General features: G+C 37.6%; 1 protein-coding gene across 3 annotated transcripts in view; it reads right to left on the bottom strand.

Annotated features, from left to right (window-relative positions):
• Positions 1-4,648: 4,648 nt before the first annotated feature.
• Positions 4,649-18,940, bottom strand: part of KCMF1 (potassium channel modulatory factor 1) — a 61,497-nt gene continuing 47,205 nt past the window's right edge. For all 3 annotated transcript variants that reach the window (XM_016136973.2, XM_016136982.2, XM_016136966.2), the window contains 4 exons: positions 14,309-14,410; positions 12,042-12,216; positions 9,898-10,180; positions 4,649-6,763 (listed from right to left, as the gene is read on the bottom strand). In XM_016136973.2, the coding sequence (XP_015992459.1) occupies positions 6,502-6,763; positions 9,898-10,180; positions 12,042-12,216; positions 14,309-14,410 (822 nt within the window). In that variant the 3' untranslated portion in view covers positions 4,649-6,501. The remainder of the gene's footprint in view (positions 6,764-9,897; positions 10,181-12,041; positions 12,217-14,308; positions 14,411-18,940) is intronic.

Here is an 18,940-nt window from a genome sequence, read left to right as displayed (position 1 = left end):
AGGTGGACTTGTAACCATAGAATGGTGAATACTTGGCAAAAAACACTACGAATAACTAAGACTCATTGACATACGCTAAAACCGTTCCACTCCACCTTCTTCCTCAGAGACCCCCGCTTCATCATCTCAGTCCCTGGGGGCCTGCGCCAAAGTGAAAGGTTCTGGTTCAGGCTAGACACCACAGTTGTGTGGGTTTCGTTTTTAACCCTATCATTCACTGGAGGCAGCTGGGTGTTCGAGAAGGAAAACCCAACAACAGCCAAGAAGCCAACAAGGACTGTGAAGAGGAAAAATAAATTGATGAGGATCAAGCCTTCTCCCTTCTCTGGTCCTGGATGGGTGGGTCTCACAGCCATGCAAAGTTTTGGAGGATCTTTTTCAATTCCTTCTTTCTAGTCTCACTTGCCCTGTGAAGCTGTAAATAGAAAAAATATTCTAAAGTCCTTTTCTGGACTGAGGACAGATGCCACACCTTCCTCTCTCAGGTTTAGCATCTCAAATGCTCTCAGCAATGGATCTTAGGATAACCTGGGTGGGTTACCTGAAAGTTCTGCAGGCAAACAGAACTAAGACTTCAGGTGTCACTGGAAGCATTAATGAAACATGCACAGACAGAACACAGAAGGAAACAAGATATTCATGGGCATTTAAAACTATAACAATCCCCTGTAGAACAGCTCAGGTACTAGTACTACAGATGTCTGAGTCTGTTGATTATTATTTGTATCTTAAGATGATACAACATAGCCATTGAAATCAAGCTGTTATCCACATGAATTAAATGGAAAATGGTGTAGCAGTTTTATATATGTATCTAAGAATATATTCAAATAAGAATACACAGATAAGCTGGGTGGCCAAGTGATGATGTTATAAAATACAAGGGTTCAATGTAAATTAATCTGGGAGCCTGTTACGAAGTCCGTAATTTATTTTTAAGTATTACTGTAGTCAGTGTGATATATTCCAAAGTAAGTGTTAATTTTAAGAGTGGTCAGCTAACAAGGTGTCTGCTAACCAACCGGGCACGCTCAAGTGGCAGCTGTGACTAGCTCTTTTGCAATTCAACAAACTTTAGTTAGCACACTATATTTAAAAAATGGGTCTTTATTGGTGAAAACCACTTTCTTGTTGTCATGAGCAGCTCTCATAGACAAAATTAAAAGCATTCAAGACTGGCCAGGATAGTTTATGCAACTAGGGTATAAGAATCCATGAAATTTTCATCCCCTAGAAACAGTGGCTTGTGCCCGCTTCCCAGCTGGTCTGGTCCACATGCTGGTTTAGTAGTATTACAAAATCTTACTTTAGGAATATTGATGCTTCTATCTCAAGTAAACCTTTTATACAGGGTGTGGTCAGAACATCTAAAAGGAGAGCTGGGACTTCATCCAGCTTACGGAATAGGGTGTACCAACTGTTTTTGTGCCAGCTTTGCTATTAAATTGGACTGAAGTTTTATGTGTAAGGCAGAATTCTAAACATTTTCACTCAAATCTGGTAACAAGATTTAAAGGAGCAGCTCATTCACCGGATCAGATCGGTTGCCTTGTCAATGCAATAGGTGTGGTAACCTTTGAAAACACTCCCAATTGGGTGAGAAAGGCTATTTTAGAAAGTTGTTTCTAAAGAATTCTCTTGGGGCATTGTCAGTGGGGCAAGTAGGAGGGGGTAATGTCTGTAAAAACTGCAAGCTGTAAATGATGCTTAGGCTTAGACCAAAGCTACTGAGAACTCAAAGTATGGTACGCAAGAGAGAAATCAGGGGTGATGTGATGGTGGTTTGCGTAGACAGAGCAGCAAGGAAACCACAGGCCATACGCACCATCTACAAAGGAAACAATGTAAAATACTAGGTTCCTGGCGGTTAGTAAAGATCTCTTAGACTAGAAGAGAGAAACTGTCTAGGCTTGAGGAAAGCAGGCCTGAGGGGTTTGTGCACGCGGCCTACAGAAATTTTCAAATCACAGTGCATTCACCCTCTGTATACAATTTGTGCATCAAGGGAAGTTATCAGGGACACAAAATCACACTTCAGGGTTTCTTTTTAATCACTTTTTTACCAGCTGCTGTAAAGTTCAACTGACTATAAAACCTAACGAATTGAGAGGAGTGCCCTACTTGGTAATCTGAGGAACCTAACCAAGGGACCACTCACCTGACAGCAACTGACTAAAATGCCATGTGGATATTAGGTTCTGTACCAGCTTCTGAGAGATTAATAATCTTTCAAGTTTGAATCTGCTGATCAAGAGGCAACATCTACATGCGAGACTTGCAGCAGAGTTCCTTAAGTAAGGAACTTCCCAAGCTCATATATTTATAGGACAATTATTTGACAGGGATGGGCCAAAAAATCAGAACCAAGAGTTAGAGTATACTAGTCCATAACAAAGACAAAGCATTGCTGAAGCATGAAGTTGATGGGCATGAAAAATTAATTTTTCAAACTATTCTGAAAAACAAAAGCACTCAAATTTGGCTTTGGAATACTGTGATGAAATCATTCCACTAAGGCCATGCTTAAAGCTACAGAATTTCACATGGTCATGAATGACCAGTCTGCAAACTGCTGCTCCATCTTGCATTCCAACCCCAGCCTCCTCACTCCAACCTGGAGACAAGGCTTCTGTTACCGTGTCTTAGGGAAACGACTGTTTTGAAGTGCCTAGTGGAGCTTTGGTGAGAGCACAGAAGAGCATGTCCTTTGTGCCGGCATTACCATCAACCTTAACATATTAACGCTGGGAAAATTTCATACCTAGTGTTTTACTTAGTGCTGCACATGAAATCAATCTTGCATGTGCCTCTAGAACTGTGCATGCCAATAATTTAGAAATACAGTAGATCTCTTATATAAACACTGATGGGGCTTTTCCCTACAAAACTGATATTTGTTAAAGAGCTTGTAACAGCAACACCCACTTGTCCATAACACTGGACTGTTTTTATACATCCGATTCACAGGGCAAAGCTAACCACGTCAGGCTCTAGTTTACAGTGAGCTTACTCTTTACAGAACATTTTTCAGTGGTAGAGATCCCATTCAGAAGACCCTTTTTCTCCAATCACCTCCCTCCTTTCCTCTTGATCACTTCCCTTATTTTTCCCTTAAATAGGGTTATGAACTATTAAAGTTTGTGTGGATCCCAAGAGTAAAATACACAGGTTAAGTGGAATACTTGCTGTGAGTGACCTCCTGAGACCCTTACCTGTTTAATTGTGGCCTGCAGACCAAAAAAATACTAAGAGTTGACTATACTAGTCAGAAACAATAGTCTTAGTGATCAACAGTCTCAAAATTCAAATATTGAGGGAAAAATAGCGGGGGGTTGGGGGGAGGGATAATGGAATGGATTTTTATGTTACTTTTGCTAGTCTAATAATGTAATCTGCTATCCTAAGCTACATTTCCTTGGGGGCCACAGGGAAAGGGGCTTTCTCCTTAATTACCTGTATCTAATTATAAATAAGAATCCACTACTCTGTTAGTAACAGACCTCCAAATCTGTGGGTTAAAAAAATGAACAATACAATCTAAATACAAATCCAAATTATTTCACTGTAGCCATCAGTAGAAATTATATCTTATGACTATAGCCATAAAAGCATAGGAATTTCTATTTGTTCAGAGTTAAAACATTTTAGGAAACTAAGTGAATGAAAACAATCTGAGGTAGTCATGAGGTAGATCTACTATTTCAGTTAAATTTCAAATTCTACTGGTCTCTGTGATTTAATATCCAGGAGTGTGATGCCCATGGATATCCTATACACAATTATAATTTAGTAGTAATTATTCTGGGATTCTTCAACACACTGCATATTCTACTCCATAAATTATATACACAAAAACATTCTCTGTAGGTCCTCCTCTTCACTATACATTTTTTTCGGGTTCTCCAAGTTACGGCAATAAACTTTTTCCAGAACACCTTGAGCAGAAAGATTTAAATTATTTCTAAAGAGGAAGACAAGCACTGTAGAATACTTACAAATTTATACCCTAGACACATAAAATTAAACAAAAACTTCAAAACTCAGGATCTGGTCTTTAGAAATTTGAAAGTATAGCCCAAATACACAATGGTATATTTCGTCTCCTTTACATCAAAGTCTTTGCAATTATTTTTACTCAATAATTCCAAAAATATGATGTTAATTCAGAAACTAAAGAAAAAAGACACAAGAATTTGAAGGACTTAAATATATTTTTTATATTGATAGTCTGTGTCTTTCTACCCTAATACATTATTGATTACATACAGAATGAGGTGAGGTATTTGTAAAATATCTGGTAAAAAATAATTAATATACAGTATTCTACATGAGATGGAATCTTATGAACCTTTAAGTCTTCTGAAGTTTAAATTCATCACCTAAATTAAACTGCCCTGAATGCACAACTTCAGTTGTTCCCTCAAACCATGTTAGAAGGGGAAGGACCTTTCATTTTCCCAGAATTTGCATGGAAAAGGGAAAGCACACAATTGGCGATTTCTATTTCTCATATCCAAAGTAATGCATTCACACAAAATCAGGACCTCTAAGTTTAGTATAATAAGAGAGAAAAAAATACTGGATGAGATATAAAATCTCTGAATAATGGTTAGGCTAATTCACCAACACCAAAGAAATTCAAGTGGTCAACAGTCTTGAAAATGCTTTATTGAAATGTGTGACTTATGTGCAGAAGATGTGTTTGAAAAGACCACAGCTTGAAAACTGGTTTTTGAAACGTTTCACCAACCAATTGAAAGAAATGAAAAATCACTACTGGATTTGACTTCTGGTATAACCAGAAGGCTGGGGTAAAATTCTCCTTGAAAACATTTTCCATCACAGAAACTAAAGAAAACAAAGCTATTGTATTTGGAGACTGTTGGAGTCTGTCTGAAGTTTCAGAGGAGAAGAAGCAACAGTTTTTTAGACATGTGGGGCGACTTCTTTTTTGGTTACATTTGGATGAACATGGACTTCACAGTTCTCGGAAGAACACCGAAGGGTGTTCAGATCTGTATGCTTGTGGTGTTGAAGAAACGGAGAAACAGACGGGAAAGGAAAAGGCCTACGGGAGAGGAGACTGACGAAAGGGCTCAGAGAAATGAGAACTGGAAGAAGACATGATTAGGGTAAGTCTAGTTATAAATTTATCAGAAGCTGTGCGCACCTTTTTTAAAAGTCCTAAATTTACATTCCAAAAACTGCCCCTGAACCCCTAAACCCGCTGTCCCTGCCTTGGAGCTATTGTGAAAGTCTATGCACAAAACTGAAACAGAAAATAAAAAAATATCCCAGCCCCTCCTAACCCCAAAACAATCCCCAAAAAGCTGTACATTATTTTTACACATAGGATTAATAATATAGGCATATAGGTGGCATGATTCAATTAAAAGGCTTTACTTTTTATGCCAGAAAAAAAACCCAATAAATAAAAGGTGCTAAAGTTAGCATTAAGAATTTGGTTGTAATATATTGACAAAATCTGGGAAGGCAAATCCTCAAAGCTCCCCTGATACTGATCTGTCTTAGCAAACTATGAAGCAATACATAAATAACGCAAAATATGATTGAGAATGTGAGATTTTCAAAACAAAGACAACATAATTCAGGTTAACTTCGTTGAACAGTGAATAAATGAATTTCATCTACACCTGAATAAAACATATTTAACAATTGAAAAACTTTTAAACAACCACAAAAAGTAAAAACTTTCAACAAATATGAACAGAATTTGTTTTTTAGGGCACACGAGCGCCCTGCAGCAGATTCCGACAGTAGCTTTACTGGTGTGTCTTCGATAGATGAGTTAAAGAGACAGGCTGAGCTCCACAAAGGTAAGATAATTAACAGGGCGACAGGACAGTCACACAGGGCGGAGCATGACACCCGGCTACAACCCCCAGATTCCACTGCAGAGTTGGCTTTATGCGTAGGAGGCACACAAAGAAAGGTGATTCAGGCAGACATTATTCAAAAGCTACTTCATCATGTAACTCTTTTGCCATGTAACCTTTGAATAATGTTTGGGAAAGCTTTGGGCTTTTATTTTTGTTTAAGTTTTACTCCTTGTATTTAATTTTTTAAATAACAAGGTCACTAAAACTCATGCACGCTGCAAAAAACCTCATGCAGTAGTTAAGGTAAACCATCCAAGCAGTTTTTATTCATTAATATTCATAAATACACACAGCAGCTTCATTAGAGATTTCAATTTTCCTCTTCAGTTTGAATGTGGAGTATTAAGAGAGCCTTTTGCATGTCAAGGTACAGGAAGCAGAGATCACCCCTGCACTGCTACCTACATTTACCTGCTAGAAGTAAAAATTAGTTAAGTGGAAATGATTATCATATATATTTTCTCTCTTCCTTTTGAATGTACACAATGTAACAAGAGTGACAGACCTGAAATTACAATCACCAAACAAACCCAAGATAGTTGTTGTCCACTTTCATTGGCAAATACAGCACAGAGGACATTGTCTGCGAATTGGGATGTCATCAAAGAGGAGGTGGTGGAGGCTCATTTCCTTTATTACTCTCTTTTAAATTTAGGTTCTCTAAAGCAACATCTAAAGGCATAATATCTACACAGCCCATAGCACCAAAATCTGCCATCTCCCCCCGTTCATCCTCGTCTGAGGAGGAGCTCTCTTCACGCACTAAAGTAGACAGAAGGAGCTCTTGGACAAACAGGCTGCGGTCTGCGCGCTCACTTTCCATGGACTGACGCTCTGTTTCAGACATTTTTGGATCATTTAACCTGTGTAAGTTAAAAAGAAAAGATCTCATTGGTAAAAAGTCAAGGAAAAATGGCATGGTCAATTTCTGCAATGTCCCTACACTGTGCAAGCTTTACAGGTGGCAAACTCAGAATCTGAGACATGTTATTGGAACACTTCACACTATCACTTTAATTACGTTGAGATTAATTCCTCACATTTGTAGCAATACTGTTACCCTGAAGTGCAAATCTATACTTTAATTAGATTCAATGAGAAAAATCCATTGACACTTCTCACACTTCCTTCAGAGAAAACTGCGGTGAAAAATTTTCTGAGGAAAACAAATTTTCTAACAGACTAGATGTTGGGAGAAGTAGTGATTTCCATAACCAGAATTTTACCTGTGGGTAGTAAAAACAGGAATAGTAGTAACCCCAGTCATCAAAACAAAATCTGCAGTGACAAGGACACTTGACTGAAGAAACTCCTAAAAGTTCCCTTGACTTTTCTCTGTTACTTCCATATAATTCTTCCTGAAATGAAGATATGCAGAGAAGCCCTAGTAGACAAGAAAACTCCCTCCCTCCACTACACTTCTCCTACCAAAGATCGGGTAAGCTGGGCTGAGGTCTAAGGGCCTGGAATGCTCATCTGAATGTGCACTCAGGCCTTTTAGGCTACACTGGGAAGCCTGGTCAATCTGCACAGACACTGGATAGATGTTAAGAGCTAAATTCTTGTACTAACCTGTTAATGACTTAAGCAAAATTCGATTCTGCTTAATTTCTGTATTGATTTTATTTCTTTACATTTTTGGTGGCAAAGACAAGAAAAACTATGGAGCACTGGGGTTGGGAAAAGTAACAAAATAGGGAGATGGTGACAGTGAAAGGAGGCCCAGCAGGCATGAGTAACAGGAGCTTCTCCAGTAAACCCAGATGCACCTGAAGCCCACAGACAGATCAACTTCACGCTCCTCTACAGCTGGCATCTGCTCTCTGCTGCCTTATCTATGCCGAAAGGCGCAGGGGATTAGGATACCTAGTGGGCACTTACTATGGGTCAGGCTCTGTTTTAAGTGCTTTTGACATGTATTATTTCTTTTAACTCCTATGAGTTAAGTCCTATTATTATCAACATTTTACAGAATGAGAAAACTGAAGCAAAGGTTAAGTGACTTGTTCAAAATCTCATGGCTGTCAGGTTCAAAACCACTGAATGATTAGATCTATGGCTCAGAAAATGAATTAAAAGTTCTAAATTTCAGAATTTAAAGCAAGCAAAAGGATACAGAAGGTAATTACATGAAGTCATTAAATCTACATAGAAAGGAACTGACTGTTGACATTTATGGTTAAAACAAAATTAAGAATATCATTAAAAAGTATTAATGAAATAGGAGACTGAGCAATAGGCTACATACTCTCAATCAAAAACTATAAAAATGTGAAGTGAAATACATTCCATATTCCTAGCTTTGCAAAAACCCTTTGGTAAAGAAAAAAAAAGGTCTAAAGTCAAAGCTACTATAGAAAAATAAAGTTGTAGGAAGACCATCAACTTACTAAGCAGGCAAACTAGAAACGTATAGGCTGAGGTTCCAACCCTTTGGAGAACATGCAATTCCAATATTATTATTTTTATGTTTAGGAAATAACTGACAAAATGTTTCACTCCCAAGGGACAGGTAAAATCTGGTACAAGGGCTGGGTTTTCTCATGGGCCAAACTTCATTTGGGATCTAAAAGTAACTGCAAAGCTTATAAGAATCTTCAAACTGAGGTTAGCAAAATTAACTGGCTCCATTACACAAACTGGAATCTGACATAAGAACTTAATCACTTTCTAAAAGGTCAACCATTTTGGAATCCAAAGAAACTGTGTCCTCACTATCAGTTCTAGGGCAACAGAGCAGAAACTGCCCCTGGCCAAAGTGGCCAAAGATAAGGCTTGAGCCCCACACATATCACCTAATAGCTGTATGACCGGAGACCAGGATTTCCCCTTGGAGACACTGTAGCCTTCTCCTGGCTTTGAAGATTCACAATGCACGTTAATATATTTGAAGTTCTGGGAAGCCCACAGTAAATAAACTGTTTTTGTTACTCAGTTTTGCTCAAATTTTTCATTAGGAAAAAAATAATTGAACATAATAACTACATATATTCCTTAGAATATAAAAAGTTCCAGGGAATAGTTTTTGAGAAATATTGCCTTAGGGTAAATCATGAATCAGGAACAAATGACACAATGAAAGATGTGGAAAGTGGTCTGCAAATTACAAAGTATTATGCAAAACAGTTTCAGATGACATGAGGGGGCCTTCTGGAAGCTACGACCAGAATCCAAGGAAAGCACTCAGAGGTGACCCATACCATGCCCCATAAGCTGGGGTATCCAGTGTAGATTGCTACACAGAGAAAAATCCCAGATCAAGCCTACTGATTAGGGGACTAAAAAAACAAGACAAGACAAAACAACGGGGCAAGGGTAGGAAGATGTCTTTTCTAAGGGCACTAGCAAGACAGTCAATCCACCCATAGGTCAGTAAACTCTCGCAGTGGATATACACATTGGTAAGTCTCCTTTTTGAGGTAGGTACCTAGATCTGGCAAGTTACACACCTATTGTTGGCCATTTACTGTGGGTACTGAATATTTTTTTACACCATGGTAAACCATATTTTTAGTAGTCACTTTTGTAGCTGCCAACCGTGAGAATTTAAATACCACTTCTTTAGAAATTCTCAGGAAAAAAACTGCCACATTATGAAGTCCTCTCTTGTACCTTTTAATATTTCACAGCAGACTGAAACTAGCCATAAAAAAAAAAGCAATGTTAATTGAGATAATAATGTGCCTAATATGTCTCACATATGTAATGACATGATATTAAAGTTTTATAGGCAATCTGGGAATAGACATTCCTATGAGGACAACATACTATTCGAACAAGACCACTGTATTCCTACTTTATCTAAAATAAGAATAATTTTTCATATTCTTGGGGAAATACTGAATGCAATTTTGATTAGAGATCTGTAGGTTTTGATGGTCTGATCAAAGGCAGAGTGTTTAAGAACATTTATAAGCACAAAAAAGGAAAGATCATTTCAGACCGTGCAGTGCCAATAAAACAATGTTCCTCAAAATTATGTTAAAAAATAAGCTACCTTGTTAAAAGAAATTGGGAATTCTGGATCGTTTGCTGACTGCTTTCTGTGTTAGCTGTGTTGGTTGTTGCCGTGGACTGTGTGATTGTAGTGGTGACACTGCTTGTGTTAGTACGCCGGCTTGCATTGCGTGCGGTCTCCAGTTGCTGCCGTGCTGCCTGGGCGTGCTGCCGTTCCAGCTGCAGCTGCATCTGCAGTTGTTGTAACTGAGAAGCGGAAGGGCCAGAAGAATTAAGCTGTCCTCCTGCAGAACGTCTCACTCCTGATAACTGAGATAAAAGCTCTGCCAATGGAAATGAAGGCGATTAATGTCTACTTAAATAATGCAGAAAACAAAATGGAACAGATCATTCTTTTAGCCCAGGAACATTAAAAATAATGCTTTTTAGAATTCCTCCCGGACGCAGGAGTTGTATGTGGGGAATGCACATATGAATATGAAGCTACTTACAATTACTTTTGTTTTAAGGGAGACATAACAGATTGTAAACCTTCTCAACAAGAGCTCCATGAAAGCAGGGATCAAGTACCCTGTTTATTATAGTCTCAGCTCTTAGAACAGTGCCTGAGATAGAAGAAGCTTAAACGTTTATTCAATGATTGAATGAAATATTGGAATGAAATCCAAGAGACCTGGATTATTTCTAACTGTGAGCCTTGCAAACTTGCCTCTGCCTTCTCTCTCTAGTACTCTTTGGCACTGTCATTTGAGAGTGCCTGAGTACCGATTGCAATAAGGCTGACTGGCTCTTGGCTGTACAGCCTATTTGGTGGTTTGTTACCATCCAGACTCTATTTCAATAAGGCAGTTCTCATGAAGAGCAATGTGTCCCTGTGTTCTCACCTAAGGAAGGTGTAGTCACTACCTTCTCCCATGTGGAGGCCCCATCTACCTAGCTTACGTGAAACTGACAACTGCCTTGTAGACAGACATTCTAAGGCTAGCAAATGCTTTTTTTTTTTCATCATTAAAACTCATTAAGAGGGTAGTTATGTTTTCTTGTTCACTGCTGTCTTATCTTAGGGATAAAACAACATTCTTTCATATTGTACATCACTAAAATAAACAAATTTTCACTGATAGACAAAACTGAAGTAATGGAGAGAATTTCTCAATTCTGAGTTTTCTTCCCAGAAATAACTTTAACTTTTAGTGACAGCAGGTAAATACTATATTCCCACTGAATGAAGAAATTATTTTGTTAAATCCCCCAAATTCAATTTATTGGGTTTATTGCACATCCAAATGCCCAAAGCACATATAAAATGATTTTATGCTGTATATCTCAGATTTTTAAGAACATTTCATGAGTTAAACTGTTCCTAGTCTCTACCACAGATTTGTACTTTTCAGTGCTTCAGGATGTTCTGCAAGGCATGTCATGGCTTCCAAGTACACATTCCCCCATGTGCACACAATTGGAACCTGGACAGGCTTTCCAGAGTCTTACTGCCTGTCTGTGCTTGGTGTGTCTTTCAGAGTCTCAGGCTACAGCAGGTTTCTTTAAAAAAAAATTTAATTTATTGGGGTAATTCTGGTTTATAACACTATATAAATTTCAGGTGTACGACATTATAATAATTCAATATCTATGTACTCTATTGTGTGCTCACCACCCAAAGTCTAGTTTCCTTTTGTTACCTATGGTGATTTCTGACCTTTTGACTCCTAGCACTTGTGTTCTAAGGCTGGCTTCCCAGGTACTTTTCAGTATGTTCCACAACAGTATAGCTCTTCAATCAAGGCAAGAAAAGAGGAATTCCTACTTCACTTTCTTATATGTGAAGAGCTTAATTCTTTAGTCTTGTCAATCAGTTTTGTTATCTGTGTATTTGTGAAGGTTGAGTCATGGAATTCTGGAGGTCTTTCAACTGATATCTTTTATGATTTTCTTGGGTTTCAATGCAGGCCACAAACAACATAGAACCATTTCTTATAATCTTATGCCTCTAAGTACTTAAAGAAATGCCAGAAAAATATGAATATATTGTCTATTTTAAAAACACTTGATACTTAAAAACTTTTGGGAATCCTAGGAAGGAGAATAGGAGTGTGACGAGACTAAGAACACATATCCCATTAAAAAATTTTAAAGGGAGCTCCCTCCCCAGCCATTTCCAGTATTAATATGAAACTAACTTACCAGCTATAGGATCCATGGCTTCCCTATTGCTTGGAGAATATGAACTCTGAGAAGAAGAAAGTCCACCAGTAGAACTGCTAGTAAAGTGCATGTTTGATCTACGAGCACGAGGACCTCCCAATCCCCGGCCAGGGTGAAACATTCTACGTACATGTCGAACACCACTCGATTCATCATAACTCCAAAGTTAAGGAAAGACCCGAGTTTTTACAGAAAGGAGGGTGAAAAAAAATCACTCAAGCCTTTGCTAGTTAGACATACAGATTTCCTAAATTGGTAAGCAATTTAAAATAGCACATTTAGAATGTAAATGTCACAACTATATCTATAAGGGCTATTAACTCTAAAAAAAGACACTTAAATATAAAGCAACATGTGAGTATGTATATATTATGTGTGTCTGTTTTCAAAGGGAAAAAAAGTTTTTCCAGGTAGGAAGAAATTTCTTCCTAGGCTCCAGGTGCAATGACCAGAATAACACTGCCAGATGAAGTGAAGGGCATCACCCGGTCAAACACCTGAGGTGACACATTCTTTTACCCTGATTTCAGTACTGAATTTCATATATGTTCATATCAAAGTGACCACAGTCAATATGCATCAATTTTTATATCTGAGAATAAGCTCACCATATCTCAATTTTCATCTGTTAATAAGAAAGAAAGAAACAGTATAAATAACTTCAGGTTTAAGAGTCCTTTTACCAGTTTTAAACTGTCTTTAAATTCTTTTAAGGCTGCTGCTAAAAAAAAAAAAAAAAAAAAAGGTTCTGATACTTGGAGGTATTGAGACACCATTTCCTCATGTCAAACAAAGTTACCGCTCAGTAGCACCTGAAATACCTGAAAATTAGTATGCTTCCAGAATAACTGCTATGCCAACATACTTTTTTCTAGAACTTCATAGTGATGTTCTTTTGGCATCTAAAATATAACATATGCCTTCTCCTACTCTTATATTTTGCACAATTTAATCTTCTCTTGGTATTCAATGACTTATAAAAAATCATAATAGATGCAGATAATGTGGTACATTCTACTGAATAGAAACTAATTTCACTAGAGGCCCTTAAACTTGCTGAAAAAGTTTGGTTTTAAGTTATTTGCCTAGCTTTTCCATAAAGGTGGAGTGAAGCATGGATCAAGCATGGGTATTGTTATAGGGTTCTTTTACACAAAATGCAAAATGACTCAAAGGCTTATGTATTTTTTGACCCATTGGGTTTTCTTATTCACTTAAAAAAGAAAATCACTGCTTTCTTCATTTTGATTTCAGTGTTCCTGCACTTAGAATAAAGAGTAGTTTCTTCTGTTCATTGATTACTACCTTCAAGGTTAGCTCAGGTCAGGCTCACATTCTAATTTCTCAGGTTAGGTCCATATCTTTACTTTCCATTAGTTTTTACTTATCTTTCCCTAATTCTAAAGGATCATATTTCCAGTTAGAAAATCAGGAATGTGAGTAAGAGATAAGAGCTGTAGGACAAGAAAATAAATGACCAGACCAGTTTCTCCCTTAATAGGTCTAAGGTTGAATTATGATTGCCAGGAGGCAATCAAAAGAGTAAGAATACAGTCAGGCAGAGATAAAAATTGTGATTAGCTCTTGAATTGCTTTAAATTGCAACAAGCACTGAAACCTTAACCTGAGAACAGAATCCTAAGTTAACAGGTGATAGTTTTAGAAAAACAACTGGTAACCTGAAATCGGAAGCACAGAATCTACAAAATTACTCACTCTGGTGGGCCTGTAAACTCTTGGGCGATTACAGGGAACACTGCCAAGACCTGAAGTGAGATAGGCTTGGGAAGGGGAATCAGAAATGAAAGCAATCAAGGAATGCAGAGCTTGACCTGATTTTATGCTATCCTACTAAGAGACTGGGCAGGAAATGTCTTTCTCTGGAGAAGGGTACTCCAAAAGGGAAAAGAGCCCCAAATATACACCTGCCTACTACCATCCTGCCTGTAACAGGGGAAGGCAACAGAGAACATGGAAGGGAAGCAAATAAATCCTTACAGTTAATTAATTTTAATTTGGACTAGTATTTTCCTCTTTTTTATGGAAACTCTCCTTAAGATTAGTCAAACATATAAAAAGAGAAATAAGAAATTGCATTTCAACATTGCATCACTTTTAGAAAAACAGTAAATAAACTAAAATAAATTAGAAGTTAGTTTTTCTCTTTGGGGATACTGTCTTTAAAAATAATCAAAATGACAAATGTTACAATCAACTCTCTTCTTTGTTGCCTCTTAAAAGGATATTAAATCTCTAGGGGCTCTGTGTTCAAGTGTAAGGTGAGCTGCAAAGTCATCCGTGACATGATTAGGATCACCTCCAGGTAATGCTGCACATATTGGACAAATCTGAAATGAAAATAAAGAAAGAAGATTTAATAGATGAACAATAATCAGACATCTTTCTGGATGAATATTTTACTATAAATTTTACTACTATCGAGCTTTAACTATGCAAAAACACAGTAGCTCTTGAATTAGTAAAAAGTAGGGGAGGCCTGAACAAGAACTACAGCACCATCAATGTCGTTACTCAATGAAAACAGACGCTCTCTCAGGGTCAGACACAAAAGCTGTAGACAGACATTTCAAACTTGAACCTTCTAACAGCCTGGCTGATTCATTTACATGGTCTAGAAAAATAGTTTCCATAAGAAATTTTAAAATGTGCTGTTTAGGCACATCATGTCTGATTAAGTCCAGTCTTGAACGATAAAGGCTGAGACATAAGCTTACCCAAAGTAAGCTATGCTTGACGGCCAATCTCCAAATAAGACAGCAAAAGTCTTATAAAAATGAAATAGCACAAACTTAAGTGATATGGTAAGACAGATAATAATTATATGCAAATGTGCTCTATAACTTTTCCAGAGGGAAAAGGGGGGAGGTGGAAGCCCATTTTAAAAGCCTTATTTCCCAGAGGGATAGATAGATGGTAGGTGAGACAAAAACTAATGAGCAGGGCAAGGTCAAAGATTAGATCAACTTCCCTGAGGGCCTGAGGGCAAGGCAAAGAGAAAGTAGGAATAAAAAGGTGTATAGGCAGGTAGAAGAGGCTTGATAGGTTGGAAATGTGGTTTCTGAAACAGTATTTTCAACAAAAGTGGTGAAAGTGAAAGAGAAGGCAGGGGAGGGGAAGGAGAGAAAGAATGAGGAACTTTCAGAGGAAAGGCTCTCACTCTTCAAAAGTCCAAATGGGCCAATGATGGACCAAGAGAGGTAGGTAGCCAAGCCCTGAAGCATGAAAAATTTCAATCTGAAAGAACTGAGCCAAGAAGACACATCTGATGCAAAGGAGCATGGCCAAAGAAAGCTCCGAGGAAATGTACAGTTAAAGTCTTAGGCTTGTGCCTCTCTAGGGATAAAAGAACTGAAGACGGAATATGTGATTCATCTTGCCAGTACATGTGTCACGTGCTTAAATTCTTTCACTTGGAGAAAAATTGGGGCAGTTGCTCGAATTTATTGCTTTTTACAGCAGTGTAGGAGGAAAGAGTGGCACTGGAGATCGAAGTCAGGGGAAAGGTGAGACTTGAAAGGACAATACTGGCATATGGAGAGGAAAAACAAACTACTCTCATCTCTATAGTCTAAGTAAACACAAACCCCATCTTCGAATGTCTAGAAAGCAGAAGTCTCCTGAGATTTTGAGTTTTATTGTGATTCCAGTTCTTCTTATGCCCAAACAGCCAACTGTCCTGGTTATTTGCTTTAGGACTCTGAGAAATACCCTCAAGAAAACCTAAAATGCTTGTGAGAAATAATGCTGAAGCATGAACGTGCAAAAGAAGTAGGGAGATCACAACAGGATGTGAGGCAAAGGAGAAAAAGAGGTAGATAGACATGCGTGTGCCCGCCTTAGAAAATGACAGAAGGGTGGTTGGGTATTTTTTTTCTGTCGGAGAGAAAAGCAATTGCATCTGCTCACAAGTTTACAGATTATCAACTCTCTCTTTACTAGGAATGTAGGTTTTACTGTATGTACTATTGTGCTGTGACACTGAGTGGTAATAGTTGATACACTTATTTTACTTTGTATGTATTTTGTCTTGCTTGGGAATTGTGACTAGATTTGCTTAAAGCAAAAAGACCAACAAGATTTAGAGAAGCAGAAACAACTCCAACTGTTTAAAAATAAAACAAACAAACCAGCTAGATATTTTTGAGAATGCATTTTGCAATAATGAACAGGTGCTGGACTATTATTATAATATCATAAGACTGTATATGTAAGATTTTTATCCAGAGAAAATAACACCAAAAAGCAAAAGGTATCTTCTTTTTAAGATACTTCTTTTGAGAGTGGCCTTTGGGTAAAATCTATGAACAACCTGAATTGCACAAAGATAGCTGCAGAAGTTTCAGTACTTTGAGGACGCATGTAAAATGCTCTTAGATGAAGTCTCCTCAAGAACATGTATTCTTGGAAGACAAATAAAGTATAGGTATCAAACATTCTAAGAGAGTATTCTAATAAGACTGATAGTCTCCTACAAAGAAAAGCAGCTTTAAGATGGGGGTGTAAAATAGAAACTCAATCAAGATATTTTAACACTGTATATTAATTTCAGTTCTGTAACTCAAAGTCTTTTAAATTTCATTGTAGTAAATGTGCTAAGATAACAAGATGAAGGTATTCAGAACTGCTTCATTCAGCAAGAAATAATACAAAAACAAATACTCAAACTTCTATAATTACTAGGGATAAAGAATTAATTACCAAGATAAAGAATTACTGGGGTGGGAGGATCACCTGGTTTGGCAGCTGGCTCAGGAAAATCAAGGGACTAAGTTAAAACCAAGTGGAAGATGTTGCCACATTTGCTTGGGCCACATAGAGTTAACTCAGATGAGAATTTAGAAAGGAAAACTAAGCTCCACTGTTGATGAGACTGGACCGGGTGCCTGGTCACCTTTTAATTTTCACATTATTACTTAGTAAGCTAATTCATATTTTAGAATAAGAACTTTGGGAACTTAAAGTTGTACTTTCTGAGAGGTAATGGAGGAAACAAGAGGAATAAAGAAAAACAAGAGCAAAGTGGGGCAGGAGAAACAAAGAGGTAGGGGTGGCAATGAGGACAGATAGAAAGCTACCCTCGTATTCAGGGACACAAATACTGCTTTAGTTTTGTGTCTTTATGTCCACATGATGCTACCTAATATCTTTTGCAGTATAGGAAAATCAACACGAAGGATAAACTAATGACTAAAATTATGACAGTTTGTCAACATTAATATTTATCACACTTTTACTGTCATACAATACAGTAATATCTATTACTCAAACAAGAAAATTCCAAGTAAATATTAACTTAAAATTATGACAACTCATCAACATTAAGGCTTACCAAATTGGCTTAAGTCAGTGTTTCCTAAATTTGACTCAGGATGTAAATCATCTGGAGCACTTTTTAAAAATATAGTTCCCTAGCCCCTATTGGAAACTGATTCTAGGAGTTTCGAGATCCTATATTTTTGACAAGGGTCCAAGTTATAACTGAATAAATTTGGCAAAAACAGCTTAAATATAGAATGTACTGAAAAATAACAAATATTTACCGTTATTATTTAACCAAATGTGATCATTACTTACTACACGCACCCAATCCTTATTCACAAATATTATTGTTACTTATCCGCACCCCCCCCCAACACCCCCTCCTCCCCTCATCCCAGCTTTGTTATGCTGTCTTTGCTACAGCTCTGGTCTTTCCCTTCTGCTTTATATTGCAGAGGGTCACCATCTGTCATGCTATTTACCAGCAGCCCTTTTGGAAGCCTTTACCAATGTACTGTCACGAGATCCCATGCTAAGCACATAACAGAGTTTCCATTTTCCCACGTGGTCCCAGCGCATGACTGCCAGCAAGCAACCAGTCAGTGCTGATTCCTAACACAGGTGGTCACCGACGTCTAGAACATACCTTCTAAAGTCATCATTCTGTATGTATACACCAAGTCACTAGGAATTTACAAAACTTTTCCCCTGTGGCAGGCTATCTCCATAAAAAATAATAATAATAATAATAATCTGAAGTCGGCAATGCTCAATTTTTATTTTTAAACAAGAGCACCACACACTCTTCCCCATACAATTATCAACCAGTCTAAAGCAAATTTGGATGAATGAAAATCATTCAGTAGATGCCAAGGAGCTAGACTAGTTCTTTAAAATGAGGCCAAGCCAATTTAATGCATCATCTCAGACCTGTGAAACTTCCCTTGAACTCTGGGATACCATGTTTCTTGTTAACAGCAAATATCTTAAGTGAAATAACTGCCATGGCAACTGGCATTTCTTTACTAGATTTCTGGATCACAAACTTGATAAACTCATTTATGTCTTTTATCGAATTAGTTTTAGATCCATGAGAAATGTTCTCCTTTTGAGTATCTCTTCAAAAGTTGTGATTTCTCTACATCATCTTCTATTGTTACTTTCTGGTGACACCAAATGTTTGATGCATCTGGCAAGCACAATATTATAGCAGGCAGCACAGCTTCTTTGAAATTTCTAGCCTTTTTTGATCCGTGCTCATCCACATAATCATAATTAGGTTCATCCTATTTCAAAAGATCTACAGTCACTCAAATGTCACCATCCTTCTCTTCCCAAACAATAGCTTCTGTAGCATGAAGGTAGAGAAAGTAATGTCATTCCTCTGTAGAGGTGTCAAAATTTCTCTTTATTGTCCACCAAACCAAGTGAGCAAACATTCTGGCTTTAAAGGTTCTCTATTATTTGTCCTTACTCGGCAGACTCAATTTTATTTCTCACAATAATCAATGCCTTACCATCCCCTCCATCTATTATGTTCTTTCTCAATATCACATCTTGGGTCATACTGTCTCTCTGAATAATGCCATTCCCCTCCC

Source organism: Rousettus aegyptiacus, unplaced genomic scaffold (assembly GCF_014176215.1).
Source record: "Rousettus aegyptiacus isolate mRouAeg1 unplaced genomic scaffold, mRouAeg1.p scaffold_m13_p_7, whole genome shotgun sequence".
Classification (NCBI taxonomy): domain Eukaryota; kingdom Metazoa; phylum Chordata; class Mammalia; order Chiroptera; family Pteropodidae; genus Rousettus; species Rousettus aegyptiacus.
Note: the sequence above shows the minus strand (reverse complement) of the source record. Positions and strands in the feature narration are given on the sequence as shown.